At 63.0% G+C, this 16,282-nt stretch overlaps 1 protein-coding gene across 4 annotated transcripts; it reads right to left on the reverse strand.

The window, feature by feature from the left end:
• Positions 1–1,549: 1,549 nt before the first annotated feature.
• PPRC1 (peroxisome proliferator-activated receptor gamma, coactivator-related 1) lies at positions 1,550–12,501 on the reverse strand. 4 transcript variants are annotated; one of them, XM_014957214.1, is made up of 13 exons: positions 11,819–12,500; positions 11,534–11,686; positions 10,990–11,100; positions 7,733–10,610; positions 7,298–7,351; positions 6,837–6,897; positions 6,420–6,487; positions 5,466–6,258; positions 3,616–3,789; positions 3,381–3,444; positions 2,984–3,105; positions 2,680–2,831; positions 1,550–1,896 (listed from the first exon to the last, which is right to left on the reverse strand). In XM_014957214.1, the coding sequence occupies exons 1-13, from the start codon at positions 12,350–12,352 to the stop codon at positions 1,793–1,795; spliced, it is 5,268 nt and encodes a 1,755-aa protein (XP_014812700.1). In that variant the 5' UTR covers positions 12,353–12,500; the 3' UTR covers positions 1,550–1,792. The 4 variants fall into 4 exon arrangements, with proteins under 4 accessions (XP_014812700.1, XP_014812692.1, XP_014812686.1 ...); XM_014957206.1 differs by having other exon boundaries at positions 11,534–11,689; positions 11,819–12,499; XM_014957200.1 differs by having other exon boundaries at positions 11,534–12,501.
• Positions 12,502–16,282: the final 3,781 nt, after the last annotated feature.

Consider the following 16,282-nt stretch of genomic DNA (forward strand, 5'->3'; position numbering starts at 1 on the left):
GCTTTTCTCCATCCACCAGCAGAAAAGCAGGGTGCAGGGCCCCAGCACCGCTGGCTCAGGCGAGGTGCAGGGACGACGCTCAGGAGCACGTCCAAGCACGCTCCCTCGGGGGCTGCCTGGGATCACCCTTCTCTTCTAAGAGCTGCAGTGCGCTGGGGGGGCCTGGACAGGCCTCCTGCATCCCCCTCCCCATCACTGTCCATCCTTCCTCTGCCAAGCACCATCCCGCTGTGGGCGCCTGTAACCCCTCTGCAGTCACACCAACACCTCTCGCTCGGGGGACACCTGGAGATGAGACGTCAGACACCCCTCTCCTGGCAAGCTGGAGCAAAACCAACACGTGGGTTCGAAGGGAACAGACAGACAGACAGACATCGTAGCCGTCCTCACAGTGGGCAGACCCCCTGCCTGTGATCCCACCAAGGGCTTGAGCCCCCCGTACCCCAGCCCGCACAGGGAGCGGCGGTGAAGCAGGATCTCACACTGCCCCTCCGTGGCCACCAGCGGGAGGTGCAGGTGGCCCCAAAACCCGGGGGGTGCCTCGGGACCGGGGCGCAGCATCCTCACTCCGGCAGAACCCAAGAGACAGTCAGAGGGGTCTGCGCTGCCTGTCCTCACAGAGGGACAGTCGGGGGCTGCCACAGACCCCCCAGAGCAGCTCAGTGACCCCAGTCCTGCCCCACTCTCCCCAGACACCCCGGGATCACCCTTCTCTTCCAAGAGCTGCAGGGCGCTGGGGGGGCCTGGACAGGCCTCCTGCATCCCCCTCCCCATCACTGTCCATCCTTCCTCTGCCAAGCACCATCCCGCTGTGGGCGCCTGTAACCCCTCTGCAGTCACACCAACACCTCTTGCTTGGGGGACACCCGGAGACGAGACGTCAGACACCCCTCTCCTGGCAAGCTGGAGCAAAACCAACACGTGGGTTCGAAGGGAACAGACAGACAGACAGACATCGTAGCCGTCCTCACAGTGGGCAGACCCCCTGCCTGTGATCCCACCAAGGGCTTGAGCCCCTCGTACCCCAGCCCGCACAGGGAGCGGCAGTGGAGCAGGATCTCACACTGCCCCCCCGTGGCCACCAGCGGGAGGTGCAGGTGGCCGCAGACCCCCTGCCTGTGATCCCACCAAGGGCTTGAGCCCCTCGTACCCCAGCCCGCACAGGGAGCGGCAGTGGAGCAGGATCTCACACTGCCCCCCCGTGGCCACCAGCGGGAGGTGCAGGTGGCCCCAAAACCCAGGGGGTGCCTCGGGACCGGGGCGCAGCATCCTCACTCCGGCAGAACCCAAGAGACAGTCAGAGGGGTCTGCGCTGCCTGTCCTCACAGAGGGACAGTCGGGGGCTGCCACAGACCCCCCAGAGCAGCTCAGTGACCCCAGTCCTGCCCCACTCTCCCCAGACACCCCGCTCCAGCACCCAGTCCCTGACCTGTGCTACCTCTCCCAGGGCCAGACCCCAAGACTTCGTTCCCCAGGGTACTGAGGGGGGCACAGCCCGAGCCCAGGCCTGGCAACAGCCCACACAAAGGAGGAGACAAGGCAGCGCTGCTGTTTGGGCATCCGCATTTATTACACGGCTGGGGCACGCCCGGGGGCTGCCACTCGCCTGGGCCCCTCGAGTCGAAGGCAAATGACCGGTCCTCCTTAAATATTGGTTATAAAACAAATTTCTTTTTTTCCTTTTTCTTTTTCTTAAAAACCCCATCTCTTTCTCTCTCTCTCTCCCTCCATACTTTTTTGTCTTTTATATTTGAGTATAAAAGTGGGGGCGGGCGCTCCGCCTTGCCTGCCGCTACCTCCGCAGGCTGCGCTGTGCCTGCCGCAGCAGCGTGTCGAAGTCCAGGGAGTCAAACTTGCTCTTGACAGGGGCTGGGTCGAAATCTTCCCGGTTTGAGTCTGGAAGACAAGGGGGAGAGGCTGCTTTGAGCCATGGGGACGCTGGCACAATTCCAGCCATCCCTACAGCAACTCCTTCCCACCCTTCACTTCACGTGCCAACCTCCAGACCCAGAGCTGGGCTGGTGGAAGACTGGAGCTGGCCTCCATCACAGCGCTGGAGGGATGGGGAGCCCTCAGCCAACCTATCCCTGGACATGCTGGAGCGTGTCCAGAGGAGAGCCACCAAGCTGGTGGGGGGGTCTGGAGAACAAATCATACAAGGAGAGGCTGAGGGAACTGGGCATGTTGAGTTTGGAGAAGAGGAGGCTGAGGGGAGACCTCATTGCCCTGTACAGCTCCCTGAAAGGAGGGTGGAGAGAGGTGGGGGTTGGCCTCTTCTCCCAAGGGAATAATGCCAGGAGCAGAGGAAATGGTCTGAAGTTGGGGCAGGGGAGGTTTAGATGAGATACTGGGGAAAATGACTTTCCTGAGAGGGTGGTCAGGCCCTGGAACAGCCTGCCCAGGGAGGTGGTGGAGTCACCAGCCCTGGAGGGATTTAAGAACCGTGTAGATGTGGCACTTCAGGGCATGCTCTAGTGCCCGGGATTGTGGGGGTCTTTTGTGTGTGTGTATGGTTGGACTCAGTGATCTCACAGGTCCTTCCCAACCACGAAGATTCTGTGATATGGCCCTGCCCAGCCAAGCCTGACTGACCCCCAAGGACAGGAACCCCCCTACGCCTCTGGGAAGGAGAGAGGACCAGGGGTGCCACCCCTGAAACCTGGGGGCTGCACAACTCACCCAAGTCGGCGTAGTTCCTCCTGCAGAACTGCCGGCGGCCGCCGAAGCACAGGTCAAAGGGCTGCTCATCCGGGCGCCGCAGCTTGTGCCCGCTCTCGATGGCAGCAAAGGCTTCCTCGGCATAGCGGTAGGTGACAAAGCCATAGTTGTCCCTGGAGCCAGAGAAGGAGAAGCAGCAAGGAGATCAGTGGTAAGGCAAGATGCTTGTCCCACCTTGGTCTGTACTGTCCCCTTGAGGAAGGGGAAAAGGGCCAAGAGGAGCCACCCCTGGGGAGTGGTTGCCCCACGTTCCTGCAGCTCTTACCCCTCGGAGCGGAAGTGCAGGGTGCACTCCTCGATGTCCCCGAACACAGAGAAGCGGTGCCGCAGCTCCGACCGGGTCATCCTGCTGGGGATCTTGCCAATAAACACAACTCGCCGCTCCTCCTGCAGGCAGGGACACACCGCCACGTTAGATGGGAACTGGGGGGGACTCAGCATCTTCTGAGCCCTCCTGCTGAGCAGGACCCCTCGCACAGAGACCCTCCCGGTGAGCAGGACCCCTTGCACAGAGCACCCCTCCCAGCATCACCACCCATCACACCACGGCCAGAGCCTCCCAGCAATGCCCCCTGCAAGGCTACAAGCCCATGGCTTTCTCAAGTGATGGAGGAGTTGGGGGCTCCCCCCCAAATCTCCAGCCCCAGCTTCCCAGCACTCACTATTGCACGTTCCTTCTGGAGGATCCTCTGCCTTTGGTAGTGGTCCTGTGCGTCGTAACTGTATCTGGTAGGGCAGAGAGCGGACACATGAGCTACAGGGTCATGGGGGTGCCAGAAGAAAGTGATCCCAGACACAAGGGAGATACCGAAGACGTGGGTCCACTGCTGCCTGGGCCACAGGAAGTGGGGAGATGGGTTGGGGGAGCTCACACCCCCACAGGGTGGCCACACTCACCTTCTCCGCCTGTTACTCCTCCTGCGGGGTGAGGGGGAGCGGGACTGGCTGCGGGATGTGGACCTGGATGAGTAGGAAGACGTTGATGACGAGGATGAGGACCTGTCCCGGGACCTGCCACACGACCCACAGCTGGAGCGGGAGGAGGAGCTGTGAGAACACCTGGAGCGGTACCTGGGGAAAGGAGACACACGGCTCAGTGCTGAGCCCTCCCTGTGCCCAGCACCACAAGGCTCCAGAGAAGAAAGAGACCTCCATCCTCCCTGAGGTACCCAGAGCTCAGCTCAGACAGGACTCATCCAGAGATGGAAACCTCTGCCCAAGCTCGTCAGGGCAGTGATGACACTACAGAGACGTTGCTCCACTCGGTTCCAAGCACTGCAGCAAAAAGGGAGCAGGCTCAGAACAGGCACAGCCTCTGAAGAGCAAGAAACAGTCCCGGGGGAATGGTGCAGGACGTGGCTGCAACTGGGCAAGGGCCCAGCTGGGGCTGGGGCTGCGGTGCTGAGCCCCACACGGTGCAGAGGATGACACTGGAGCCATCAACAGCCATAGGAACGGAGACTGTACATGCCTCCAACCCTACTGAGCTCCGTGACATGCTGGGACAGGGCTGGCCTTCTGTGCCATCAGCCTCCTGCCCGCAAGGACCTCTCTGGCAGGATCAGACAAAACATAAGGAGTCCAGGATTGAAATCACTCCGGGATGAAGCCGTGCTGCCTCCAGCCAGCTGCAGGGTCCCTCTCTACACATGCTGCCCACGGGTGGTCCCCACAAACTCAGGCCCTGAGTGGGGCGTGCTGCCTGGTACTGCCACGTACTCTCCTGGAAGAGAGATGTGGGTCAGGATGGCACAGTCTGTGGGGACATTTCCCAGCACAGAGCCACCTATGTTTGCTGGAAAGCCAAGCCAGACAGGGCAAGTCCCCAAGCTGCACGTTCCTGGGACATGGCACTAGATACGTGCCCTTTCCATCTCCAGCCTCCACACCTATTGGCCACCGATGGACAAGCCCTTTGTGCCCAGTGACTGGGATGTCTTCAGAACTGGCTGAACCCCCAGGGAAGGGGGATCTGGGTGAGCCCTTGGCAGCTCCAGTGCCTCTCACCCCAGCTGGGACGGGCTGTGCATCACTCAGGTGCACAAGGACTCCAAAAGCAGCACATCCTGCAGAGACCAAGCTGCCCCACTTCCCTGCGCAGCCACCTCCAGAGGGAGCGTGGGGAGCCCCTGAGGCAGCCAAGCCAGACAGGTTTTTCTCTGCTTTTCTCCAGCAGCTCCCTGGAGGGTTCCATTGTGGCTCCTCTTATTTCTACACCTAGGGCTGCACCAGCCCCACAGCCCAGACACCAACACCTGCAAGAATACCCCAGAAAAAGCATCCAAAAGCCAAGGTGCCACCAAGGACTCGTACCATGGTGTCCCAGCAGAAAGGAAGCCTGGCTCAGGGGTGGCTTTACAGACACACCTGCCTAGGTGTGGGGTTCGGCCAGACACCCATTAGCAGGGTGTCGCAGCAGCTCCCCCAGTCTCTGCAAGCCAGACACCCCTTCAGAAGGGCCACAAGGAGAAAAAGATCATAGAATCGTAGAATTTTCTAGGTTGGAAGGGACCTTTCAGATCATCTAGTCCAACCATCAACTTAACTCTGATAAAATCCATCATTAAACCATGTCTCTAAGCACTGTGGCAACCTGCCTTTAAACATAACTACAGCCACCAAGAAGTTCCACAAAGAGCCTTTAAACACCTACAACTACAGCCACCAAGAAGTTCCACAAAGAGGTGTCTGGGCAGAAGACCAACCACCAGACAATTTGAAGAGCAGACAGATGCTCCTCCGCTTACCTTCGCCACCGCTTGGGTGGTGGGGAGAGGGACCGTGACCGGGAGCGGGAGGATGAGGATGAAGATGAAGATGAGGACTCGCTAGCTCCATCTGAACTGGAGCTGAAAGAACGGCTGGCACGGCTCCGTCCGGCCCTCCAGCTGCCGGCAGAGGGGCTGGGCGAGTCCCGGGGTCTCCGGTAGCAGCGCAGGGACCTCTTGGCAGCAGCACGGCCGGGCTGGGCACTGGGAGTCCGCGTCTCCTGGTCCCGGCAGGGGGATGCAGCTGGAGACAGGAGCACTGAGGTGGGGGGGCTGCTGCAGCCGGCGGTGGCCTTAGTGGGGACGCTAGTCCGATAATCCAGGGGCGCCAGGCAGGCTGTCCCCAGGGGCTCCTGGCCCGTCCCCACGCTGGTGGTGGGAGCTGGCGGGGTGGACTTGGGCTGGTCCAGCGTCCGTTTGGTTAAAGAGGAGATGGGTTTGATCGTGATGTCCCGGAGGTGTTTGACATTCCAGCGGGAGCCGCCCTCGGCGGGGGGCTGCGTGCCAGGGCTGCTCTCCGGCCGCGCCGCACCCGGGATGCAGTAGTCGTGGTCCCCCGAGCAGACGTGGCTGGGGGCTGAGCTGGCGGTGACCGGCGCTGGGCTCTTCCCCTGGAGCTTGCTTGGGAGCAGCGGTTTGGCTTTCACCACCGTGGCCATCTTCTGGGCCCCTTCCTGGGGTGTGGACCCGGGCGACTTGGCCTTGGCCAGCAGCGAGACAGCGGGCAATGGCTTCCAGAGCTGGTGGGGTGGCGTCGCTGGCGGGGTGAGACCTGTGAGAGCACCAAAGGACTTTCTAAGAGCAGCCCCCTGCTGCAACCCACCCAGCTGGGGCTACCTCCCAGCTCCACTCAAGCACAGGGGTCCCCCCCCAGCCCCACAACAGCCCCCCACCAGGACACAGCGGGCTCCCCCACCTCGCCCCGGGCATTACCTGCCACGTTAGCCAGCTCAGAGGCCTGCAGGCCATCCAAGGGCTTCCTGTCCTGCTGGGTCTCAGGCCTGAGAAGGAGAAAGGAGCTTCGTCAAAAATGCAGCAACTGGAGCCCAGTCCCCCACCCGAGCTGTCACCCCAGCCAGGCTGGGGAGACAGAGGGTCTGAGAGAGCCGCAGGGATGGCACTTGCGCATCCCAGTCATGCCCATTGCTGCTTCTCCCAATTTCTCCCCCTCAGCAAGGAGCACCCAGCCCAGCAAGGAGCTCAGCCCCTCCTGGACCCATGGACACAGCCCCTGGCACATTTCGGGTCCCACCAGGACTGAGAGCTGCCCCGTGCCCCCGCTGAAGGCAGGGCTCAGCCCTCTGCCAGGCTCCAGGCCGTGGCACGGGCTGTGAAGGTGATGGTACTCACCCCGAGCTCCCCGCCGGCCGCCTGTCCTCGGGGGGCTGCACGGGGGTCTCCTCCTTCTTGGCTGAAAAGAGAGTGGGAGGGTGAGGGTGGCAAGAGGCTGGACGTGGGGGGCAGGGGAGGGATCCTGCACACTGGGGGACACAGAGCACCCTGGGCACAGCCGGGGAGAGGTTTGGCAGCACCCCAAACCCAGCTCCCTGCGGAGAGGAGCTGCGCATCCCCTTTCCTTCCTGGGCTCTTCACCACCCCCTCGGCTGCCCTGGGGACCCCAAAACCGCTTTCACAGGCCAGGGAGGAGATGGGGGCACCTGGGCAAAGCACCCAGGCAGGGTAACACCAGCCTGCAGGCACCAGCTTCCCAGCCCCCCTGCTGCCACCCCACCACAGGGAGCACAACCAGCCCAGGGAGGCCAACATGGCACAGAGGGGGCCCCGCAGGGGACGGCACGCCGCATCCGCACCTTCAGACTTCTCAAACTGCTCCAGCAGGCTGGACAGGTCGGTGGCTTCGATCCCTGGGCCAGGGAGAGAGCACAGCAAGTCAGGTCAGCCAAAATCCTCCCGGCACCACAGGGATGCACCCCGGCCCCATCCTCCCCACGCATCAGCCTCCCCAGGCGACAGGGTGAGAGCAGCAGCAGCGCCTGCAGCGACTCCACGTCTCCCGCAGCGAGGACAGGAGCCCCAGGAGGGACCAGTTTGGGCACAGCCAGCCCAGACCACCCACTGGAGGCAACGTCCTGGCAGAGCGCTTGGGAAGAGACTGCAAGCCCGCGGGCACGGCTCTGCCACCCTCGCCCCCAGAAGTGCCAGGAACCGGTCCCACCACCCGGGCTGCCCGCAGCCCTCGCCGGCTGGCGACACTCAGCCCAGTGCCCCGCAGCCCTCCCGCTCACCAATCTCGCTGATGAAGGCCTGCACGATGTCCTTGCTGCTGTCGCTGGGCTGCGCCGGGCTGAGGAGCGGCTGGTGCCTCCAGGGCCGTGCAGCGGGCGCCTTGGTGGGCAGGCTGCTCTCCCGGCCCACTTTCGGTGGCGGTGCCACGGCCTGGGGGGTGGATTTTTGGCTAGGTGCCTCCTGCCCAGCAGTTGCCTTGGGTTCTGGCAGGGCTTTCTCCACTGACCCCTTGCCTGGCCCTGCAGTCTCCTCTGTGGGGCGGGCACCAGGGTTCTCCTCAGCAGGGCCAGCGGCAGGGGACACCTCGGCAGGGGACACCTCTGCAGGGCAATGGGTGGCAGCTGGGGGCACCTTTGGGAGCTGTGGTGGGGTTGCAGCCTGGGGCTCCTCTGGAGGCTGGGTGGGGGCAGCCTGGAGGGCTGGTGCTGCAGCAGGGACCCTGCTGGGCTGGGCAGCAGCAGGCGACGAGGCTGCCGGGGGCTGGGCAGGGGCTGGAGGGGTTTTGGGGAGAGAGCTCTCCCCTGCCAGCCGTGCCTGTCTCCTGGGGTCAGACACCCGGCTGGTGGCTGGCCTGGCTGGGCCACCAGCAGCCCCCATCTCGCTGGCTGGAGCATTAGGAGGCTGGGCAAGGAAGGCCGGTGGCTCCGGGCAGCCGAGCGCAGGGGTGGCAGGAGGCTGCCCGTGCAGGATGGCCGTGCCGGGGTGGCCGCCAGCTGGGAAGGTGGCAGCGCCCTGCAGTGCCGCTCCAGGGTCCCCGTAGGCCAGCGGAGGCACTGGAGGTGGCACGGGGATTCCTGGCCAGTAGGATGGTGATGCCCACCCTACTGGGGTGTAGGGGCCACCGGGGCCAAACGGAGGCGGGGGCGGCACGGCCGGTGGGGGCCAGGCCATGGCCGGAGGTGGGAGGCCAGGCACCATGTGAAAAGTACTGGAAGAGCTGGCACCGGGCGGCGGGGGCAAACCATGGCAGCCCACGGGCTGCGGGTTGAAACAAGGCCAGGAAGGCACTGGTGGGTAAAGGGCGTAAGCACCAGCAGAGGCTGGTGGCATCCCGGCTGGGGGCACATTCGGTGCGACGAAAGGCATTGGTGTTGATGGGGGTGGCGGGGCCGTGGCGGGTGCTGGAGCCGTGGCTGGTGTCGGAGCAGAGGCAGGAGCAGGGGGAGCTTTGCCAGCAGCAGAAGAGACTGCAGCGGGGCTGGTGGGTTTCTCCGGGCTCTTCTGAGTGCCGGCCGCCTCGGTGGCGGGGCGCACGGGCGGCACCAGGCAGGGGATCTCCGCCAGCTCTGTCGGGGGCTCAGGGACGCTGGGCCACTTGCTGGCTGCTTGCTTCTCGCCATCCTTCCTGTCTCCCGGGCTGGGCTGGCGGTGCAGCATGCGGATGCGGTATTCCCGCAGGCTCAGGGCCTTGGGCTTGGCTTCCTTGGGCAGACCCTCGCTCGGCTCTGTCGCCGGCAGGCTCTGGGGGGGCTCCAGCCCCACACCTTGCTCCTGGAGCGGAGAGGCAGCCTCCGAGACTCCACCACCCTGTCCGGCGGCCGGCTGCGCATCTCCCTCACCCTCAGCTTGGTCTGCCGGGCTGGGACACGCAGCCGCCGGCTGCTCCTCCACACTTGGGGCTGTCTTCTCCAGAGGCACCACAGTCTCAGCCTTCTCCAGGGCCATGCTCACCGTTTCTGGTGCTGGCTCCTTCTGCTGCTCCCACTGGGCCTTCTCCAGGGCCACACTCACCGTTTCTGGTGCTGGCTCCTTTTGCAGCTCCCGCTGGGCCTTCTCCAGGGCCACGCTCACCGTTTCTGGTGCAGGCTCCTTCTGCAGCTCCCGCTGGGCTTTCTCCAGCGGGGAGGCCCCTGTTGTGCTCCGGGGCCTGCCCCGGGGCCGTGGTGCCCGCTCGGCACGCAGCTCCATCTGCCCTTCCTTCTGGGCTCGCTCCAGCTGCCGCGCCAGGAAGTCTGAGACCTGGACGGAGGGACAGGCTGCTCGCCGCCGGCTGCTGGGGGGCTGGCCCGGGGGGTGGCCAGAGCCGGCCGAGCGGAGCCGGTGGGCCACGCAGTCCCTGCCTGGCCTAGCCTGCTCGCTTTGGTCCTCCTCTCCTTTCTTTTTCCTACTCTTCCTCGCTCTCTCACGGCCGCGTCCCTTCTCGGAGCCCTCGCGTTTGCTGCCCACCGGGGCACCGGTGCTGGGCTGGGAGCTGCTGTCGGGGCTACAGGCTCTGGGTGCTGCTTTCTCCGGGGGGGACGTGCTCTCTGGGGTAGTGCAGGAAGGCTCCTTCCCAGGTGGTTTCTCCTCCTTCTTCTCCTCCACCCTGTTTTCCTGGGCTGGAGCTCCTGGCAGCTCCTCTTGATCCGCTGGGATTGACCTCCCGGTACCCTCCTCTGCTGACAGAAGCTGGGGCTCCAGCTCGGGGAAGGTGGGGGCCAAGGGCTGCAGGACCACGGGGATCTCCACGCTCTCCCCCTCGCCAGGCACAATTTCCAGCAAGACGGGACCACTCAGGAGCTCCTTGGCCACGGGCTCGGTCTCGGGGTCCAGGCACACAGTGAAGGTGGGCAGGCAGTATGGGTGCATGGACTTCACCAGCTCGCTCAGGGACACGTCCCCCGTGTTGATGATGCAGGGGTCTTCGCGCTCCTCCAGTGCCGCCCCGGCTCTGCTCACACGCAGCTCCCCAGCCTCCATGCTGCTGTCTCGCCCTGGGCTCAAGGCAGCCTCCTCCTCCTCTTCCTCCCCATCGCTGCGCTGCGGCAGGGGCTGCTCTCGGGTCCGGTGCCGGCCCACCTTCCTCTCCACCCTCGGGGTGCTGCAGACTTGCTTCTTCGGCAGCACCGGGTCCTCGAGGCCATGAGCAGCACGGTCCCAAGCCAGGTCTGTGTCGGTCTGGGAAAAGGGACCAGAGTGAGTGGCAGCTCCTGAGCTTTCACCGGAGCCACCCCGGGGAACAGCCAACTGTGGGTCTGCTGCAACTCCGAGCAAAGCCCCTGGGCAGACAAAAAGCTGGGACATGTTTGATCTTCCCAGTAAGACACAACAGAGATGGAAAGCCCCCAACCCCTACATCCACAGCATCCCCAGTCCCACAATGCCCACCAGCTGGGGCAGTCCCTGCTCCCACTGATGCCCTGTGAAAGCATCACTCCTAGGACAGGACACCTGTGCCAGGGGGGACAGCAGGGACCGGGGAGGCAGCAGCAGGGACACAGTCACCCCAGCACCACCCCGACACCACTCCGTCAGCTTCCCCTGCTCAGCTGCTCACCTTCCCAACCACAGAGATGCTGCTGCTGAGAGGCCTGAGAGCCTTGGGCTGCTCCAGGGCTGGGCTCTCACACTCCAGTGACGGACGGGATAAGCTGAGAAACTTCTGAAACTAGAGAGGAGATGGACAGAGGATGAGGCAGCAGCAGATTTCTGTGGCTGGAGGGGACAGGCCATCCCCAGCCCCACAGCTCCCACTCGTGTCACCTCACAGGGCCCGGGAGCAAACTCAGCCTTGCTTCACCCCCAGCACACAAAGCCCAGCAGAAGGGGACATGCTGCTCCCCAGAGTCTCTGGCACGTCTCTGGCTCTACACCAAGACCCAAGGCGAAGGCACAGCCCCCCAAGCCTGCACTGGAGACCCGGGGGTGTCCCAGGTTGGCTCAGCCCTTCTCTCACATCACTGGTCAGAGCAACCATCCCATGGCACTGGGCACCAGGGTCCTACCACCTCAGGGCACCCTTGTGCCAGGACCCGACAGAGCCCTCCCTGAGCATCTTCCCACCCATTTTGGGGTCAGGCTGGCTCTATCCCACAACTCACCGAGGGGTTCTCCCGCTCCCGAGGGGAGGTCAGCAGCTCTGCGTCCATGATGGTGTCAAAGGGGGACAGGGTCTCATCGTCCGTGCTGTCCAGGATCTCAGTGATGGCAGTGAGCAGGGACAGCTCGTTCTGCGCATCCAGGCAGGCCTTGCTCTGCTGCAAGGGCAGGGACAGTCTCAGAGAGCAGTGGGACACGGCCATGGGGGACACTGCCACCACCCCCACCCCTGCCACAGCCAGAGACAGCCCAGCCACCGCTTCCCACCCCCGGGTGCGTGCTCCCACCTCGCTCAGGGAGAGGTCCTCAATGATGGAGATCACAGAGGAGTCAAGATAGTTCTGCATCGTCCCCAGGATCTCTTCAGCTTCCAAGATGGTTTCTGCATCCAGCGACGTTATGTTCAGGTCGTCCTCCTCGAGGGAAAAGCACTGTCGAGGAGCAGGGGGAGCCAGGTAAAGACTTTGCACAGCACCACTGCCAGCATTGGTCTCCTCCACAGGGCACATGGACCCCCCCAGCATCCCAAACACGCTGGGGAGGCCGGTGGGGCATGGCCACGCTGCTGGCCAGAACACGGCACAGAAGACCTTCCTCCTTTGCTTTTCAGGAGGGGTTTGGGCCAGTCCACCCCACTGTGCAAAACCCTCTGCCACCTTCAGCCTGAGACCCTTCCAATCACCAGGGATGTCTCCACACCAACGGCTCACTCTGCAGCTGCCCCATTGGGAAAGATCAATCCATAAAGCCACAACTCTGCCCAGCACCAGGCATCGCCCAGGCTGGATGGGGAGGGATGAAGCAGGCTCCCCCCACCCCATGGACTGTCACATGCTCCTCTGACTCCGCTGTCGGCGCTTCAGATAAGCCCCAAAACATTACGAAATTCATAACAAAAGCGCAGGAGTCAGCAATAGGGATGGAGCCAGCGGCCGCTGCCGGAGCCCTGCCCCGGCCCCTCTCTGCTGCAGGCTACCAGAGGACAGGGGCTGTGCTCACAAACCAGGACCAAACCGCCTTCTTCCTCCAAATTCCCAGCCCCACACCCTTTCCAGTCCCTCAGCCAGCTCCAGTGATGTGCAGGTAACACCGGATAACTTAGAATCACAGAATGGTCAGAGTTGGAAGGGACCTTAAAGACCATCCAGTTCCAACCCCCTGCCCTGGGCAGGGACATCTCCCACCAGACCAGGTTGCTCCAAGCCCCATCCAGCCTGGCCTTGAACCCCTCCAGGGATGGGGCAGCCACAGCTTCTCTGGGCAACCTCTTCCAGGCTCTCACCACCCTCACACCAAAGAAGTTCTTTCTGGGATCTCATCTCAATCTCCCCTCTTCCAAATTAGAACCGTTACCCCTTGTCCTGTCATGACACTGATGAAATGTCTCTGCACCACACGCCGTGGTGCCGCACAGCCCAGAGCTGCAGGGCGCCCAGGGAAAGGCAGCAACAGGGAGATGCCACGCGAGGGCAGGGGCTGCAGCCCCCGGGGCAAGCAAAGCCACCGGACACGCGGCCCCTGCCCCGAGCGGCATGTTGTGTCGCAGGCACGAGACAGGATGCAAATTCCTGTTTGCAGATGGGCTCGGGCAGAGATAAGGCAGGCGGGGAAGATAAGGGCACCAAGGACGGAGCCCTGGGAGAGCACACCTCCCTCTGATGCAGCTCATCCCTGCTTCACCTAGGGCCTGCAGCTTCCACAAGCCCGAGCCCACGCAGGACAAAATGCCCCCTTGTCCCTGTACAAGAAAAGGAGGCTGAGGGGAGACCTTCTGGCTCTCTCCAACTCCCTGAAAGGAGGGTGTAGCCAGGGGGGGTCGGTCTCTGCTCCCAAGTCACAGGCCATGGGACAAGAGGAAACGGCCTCAAGTTGCACCAGGGGAGGTTCAGATTGGAGATTAGGAACGATTTTTATATAGAAAGGGTTCTTAAGCCTTGGAATGGGTTGCCCAGGGAAGGGGTTGAGGCCCCATCCCTGGAGTTGGTCAAAAGAAGGGTTGACATAGTGCTGGGGGACATGGTTTAGTGATGTTTTTTTTTTTGTCAGAGTTGGGTTCATGGTTGGACTAGATGATCTTGAAGGTCCCTTCCAACCCAGACAATGCTATGACCTGCCTGGGCTTTGAAATCCTGCCCTTGAAAGCAGGCATTTCACTAAATATGTGTTTCCTAAAAGATGGCAGCACCATAACCACCTGCCCAAACCCCTGCTCCCTGGGGCTCTTCAGACACTTGCCCCCATCAGACAGAGCAGGCACCCCTGTAGAATGGGCAGAGTTGGATGGGACCTTAAAGATCATCCAGTTCCAACCCCCTGCCCTGGGCAGGGACACCTCCCACCAGACCAGGTTGCTCCAAGCCCCATCCAGCCTGGCCTTGAACCCCTCCAGGGGTGGGGCAGCCACAGCTTCTCTGGGCAACCTGGGCCAGGCTCTCACCACCCTCACAGCAAAGAATTTCTTTCTGGGATCTCATCTCAATCTCCCCTCTTCCAAATTAGAACCGTTACCCCTTGTCCTGTCACGACACTGATGAAATGTCTCTGCACCACACGCCGTGGTGCCACACAGCCCAGCGCTGCAGGGCGCCCAGGGAAAGGCAGCAACAGGGAGATGCCACGCGAGGGCAGGGGCTGCAGCCCCCAGGGCAAGCAAAGCCACCAGACACACGGCCTCTGCCCCGAGCGGCATGTTGTGTCGCAGGCACGAGACAGGATGCAAATTCCTGTTTGCAGATGGGCTCGGGCAGAGATAAGGCAGGCGGGGAAGATAAGGGCACCAAGGACGGAGCCCTGGGAGAGCACAGCTCCCTCTGATGCAGCTCATCCCTGCTTCACCTAGGGCCTGCAGCTTCCACAAGCCCGAGCCCACGCAGGACAAAATGCCCCCTTGTCCCTGTACAAGAAAAGGAGGCTGAGGGGAGACCTTCTGGCTCTCTCCAACTCCCTGAAAGGAGGGTGTAGCCAGGGGGGGTCGGTCTCTGCTCCCAAGTCACAGGCCATGGGACAAGAGGAAACGGCCTCAAGTTGCACCAGGGGAGGTTCAGATTGGAGATTAGGAACGATTTTTATATAGAAAGGGTTCTTAAGCCTTGGAATGGGTTGCCCAGGGAAGGGGTTGAGGCCCCATCCCTGGAGTTGGTCAAAAGAAGGGTTGACATAGTGCTGGGGGACATGGTTTAGTGATGTTTTTTTTTTTGTCAGAGTTGGGTTCATGGTTGGACTAGATGATCTTGAAGGTCCCTTCCAACCCAGACAATGCTATGACCTGCCTGGGCTTTGAAATCCTGCCCTTGAAAGCAGGCATTTCACTAAATATGTGTTTCCTAAAAGATGGCAGCACCATAACCACCTGCCCAAACCCCTGCTCCCTGGGGCTCTTCAGACACTTGCCCCCATCAGACAGAGCAGGCACCCCTGGCCGTGCCACAGCCGGGAGCCCCGGGTGACCCCAGAGCATGGGCACCCCAGGAACCTGGGAATCAAACCCAGGACCCCCCCCAGCAACACCCTGCACCCACCCACCCCAAATCCTCCCCTGCCTGTCACTGCGTCCCGACACGGCCCCAGGGAGCAGGGGCCCTGTGCAGTGCTCTGGGGCTCAGCAGGCGGGTTCGTAGCCCAGGCCACCCTCTCCCAGGGCTCTCCTCCTGGAACCGGAGCCCAACGGTGGCACCGGGACCCCGCTGCAGATCGGGCTGTGGAGCAGTTTTACCGCTCGGCATCTCCAGCCCCTCCCTCAGCCGGTGCCTGGTCCGAGCCCGGTGCAGAGCCCCGGCTGGAAGCCCCTCTAGGGCGCTGCGATTCCCAGCCCATCCTCCTGGAGATACTGGGAGGAGCGGATAAAGCACATCCAGGCTCACCCACCCAGCAGCGTGCAGCCCTGAGTCAGCGGTGACCGGCAGGGAAAGGCACCCGGACCACCGGAGGAGCCAGCCAGAGGGGGGGCTGGTGGATCATCAGCAGCTGAGGGACACGGGGACAAGCTCCCCCCTGCCTGCTGACAGCCAGAGGGGCCGGGGGACGCCCCGGGGGGTGGCATGGCCCTGCCCATCCTGTCCTGCCCCAGGGCTGGCTCTCCCCAACGGCAGTGTCTAATGAGAGGTTTCCAGCCCTGACCGGCGCTGGACGTTTTGGGGGGGAGGGAAGTAAAATCCTCCCACTCAAAGGGCCTCTCTCTTCCCGCGGCTCCTGCCCGCGGCCCGGGCGAGCTCCCAAACCCTCCTCACCCCCTTTGACTCAGCGCAACAAGGAGTCCCACAGCCGTGAGTCACCGGCCAACGCGGCCGCCTTCCCCCAGGACTCCCTTTGATCCACCTGGGGCCGGGCACCCCCTTCAGACCCCCCCCCCCAGCTCCCACATCAGGGTTGGGGGGGTACAAACCAGCCCAGGCTGCTCCTACCTCCCTGTGCCCCCCAGCTCGGGGGGGACCCCATCTCCCTGTCTTTTGCTTTACACTCAGCAGCACAAGAAATAGGTTGTAGGGTCACAGGGACATTCAAGGACAGCTAGGGTACCCCCCTAGCTCGGGGGGGACACCCCCTGCACCCCTCCCCCCCATCAGCACAGGAAGGAGGTTGCCAGGTCACAGGGACATCCAAGGCCAGGCACGGGGCTGTCACTCCACCGGCGGGGGGGAGATTCCTGCAGCCCCAGAGGGAGATTTGGGCAGGGGGGGAGCTGGGATTGGAGCTGGGGAATAGAGAGGAACTGAGCGTGGCCACCAGCCCCCCCTTCCCCCCCCCCACAGCGC

The sequence above is a fragment of the Calidris pugnax genome, unplaced genomic scaffold (assembly GCF_001431845.1).
Source record: "Calidris pugnax isolate Ruff unplaced genomic scaffold, ASM143184v1 scaffold4, whole genome shotgun sequence".
Classification (NCBI taxonomy): domain Eukaryota; kingdom Metazoa; phylum Chordata; class Aves; order Charadriiformes; family Scolopacidae; genus Calidris; species Calidris pugnax.

Excerpts from the sequence above, each read along its gene's own strand:
- PPRC1 (XM_014957200.1), bottom strand. The coding sequence starts at position 12,352 with ATGGGGTGGGGGGAGCCTGCTTCATCCCTCCCCATCCAGCCTGGGCGA. Across the intron at positions 6,488-6,836 it reads CGGCCGGCGGGGAGCTCGGG|GCCTGAGACCCAGCAGGACA; the intron begins GTGAGTACCATC and ends TCTCCTTCTCAG. Across the intron at positions 3,790-5,465 it reads CCACCCAAGCGGTGGCGAAG|GTACCGCTCCAGGTGTTCTC; the intron begins GTAAGCGGAGGA and ends TCCTTTCCCCAG.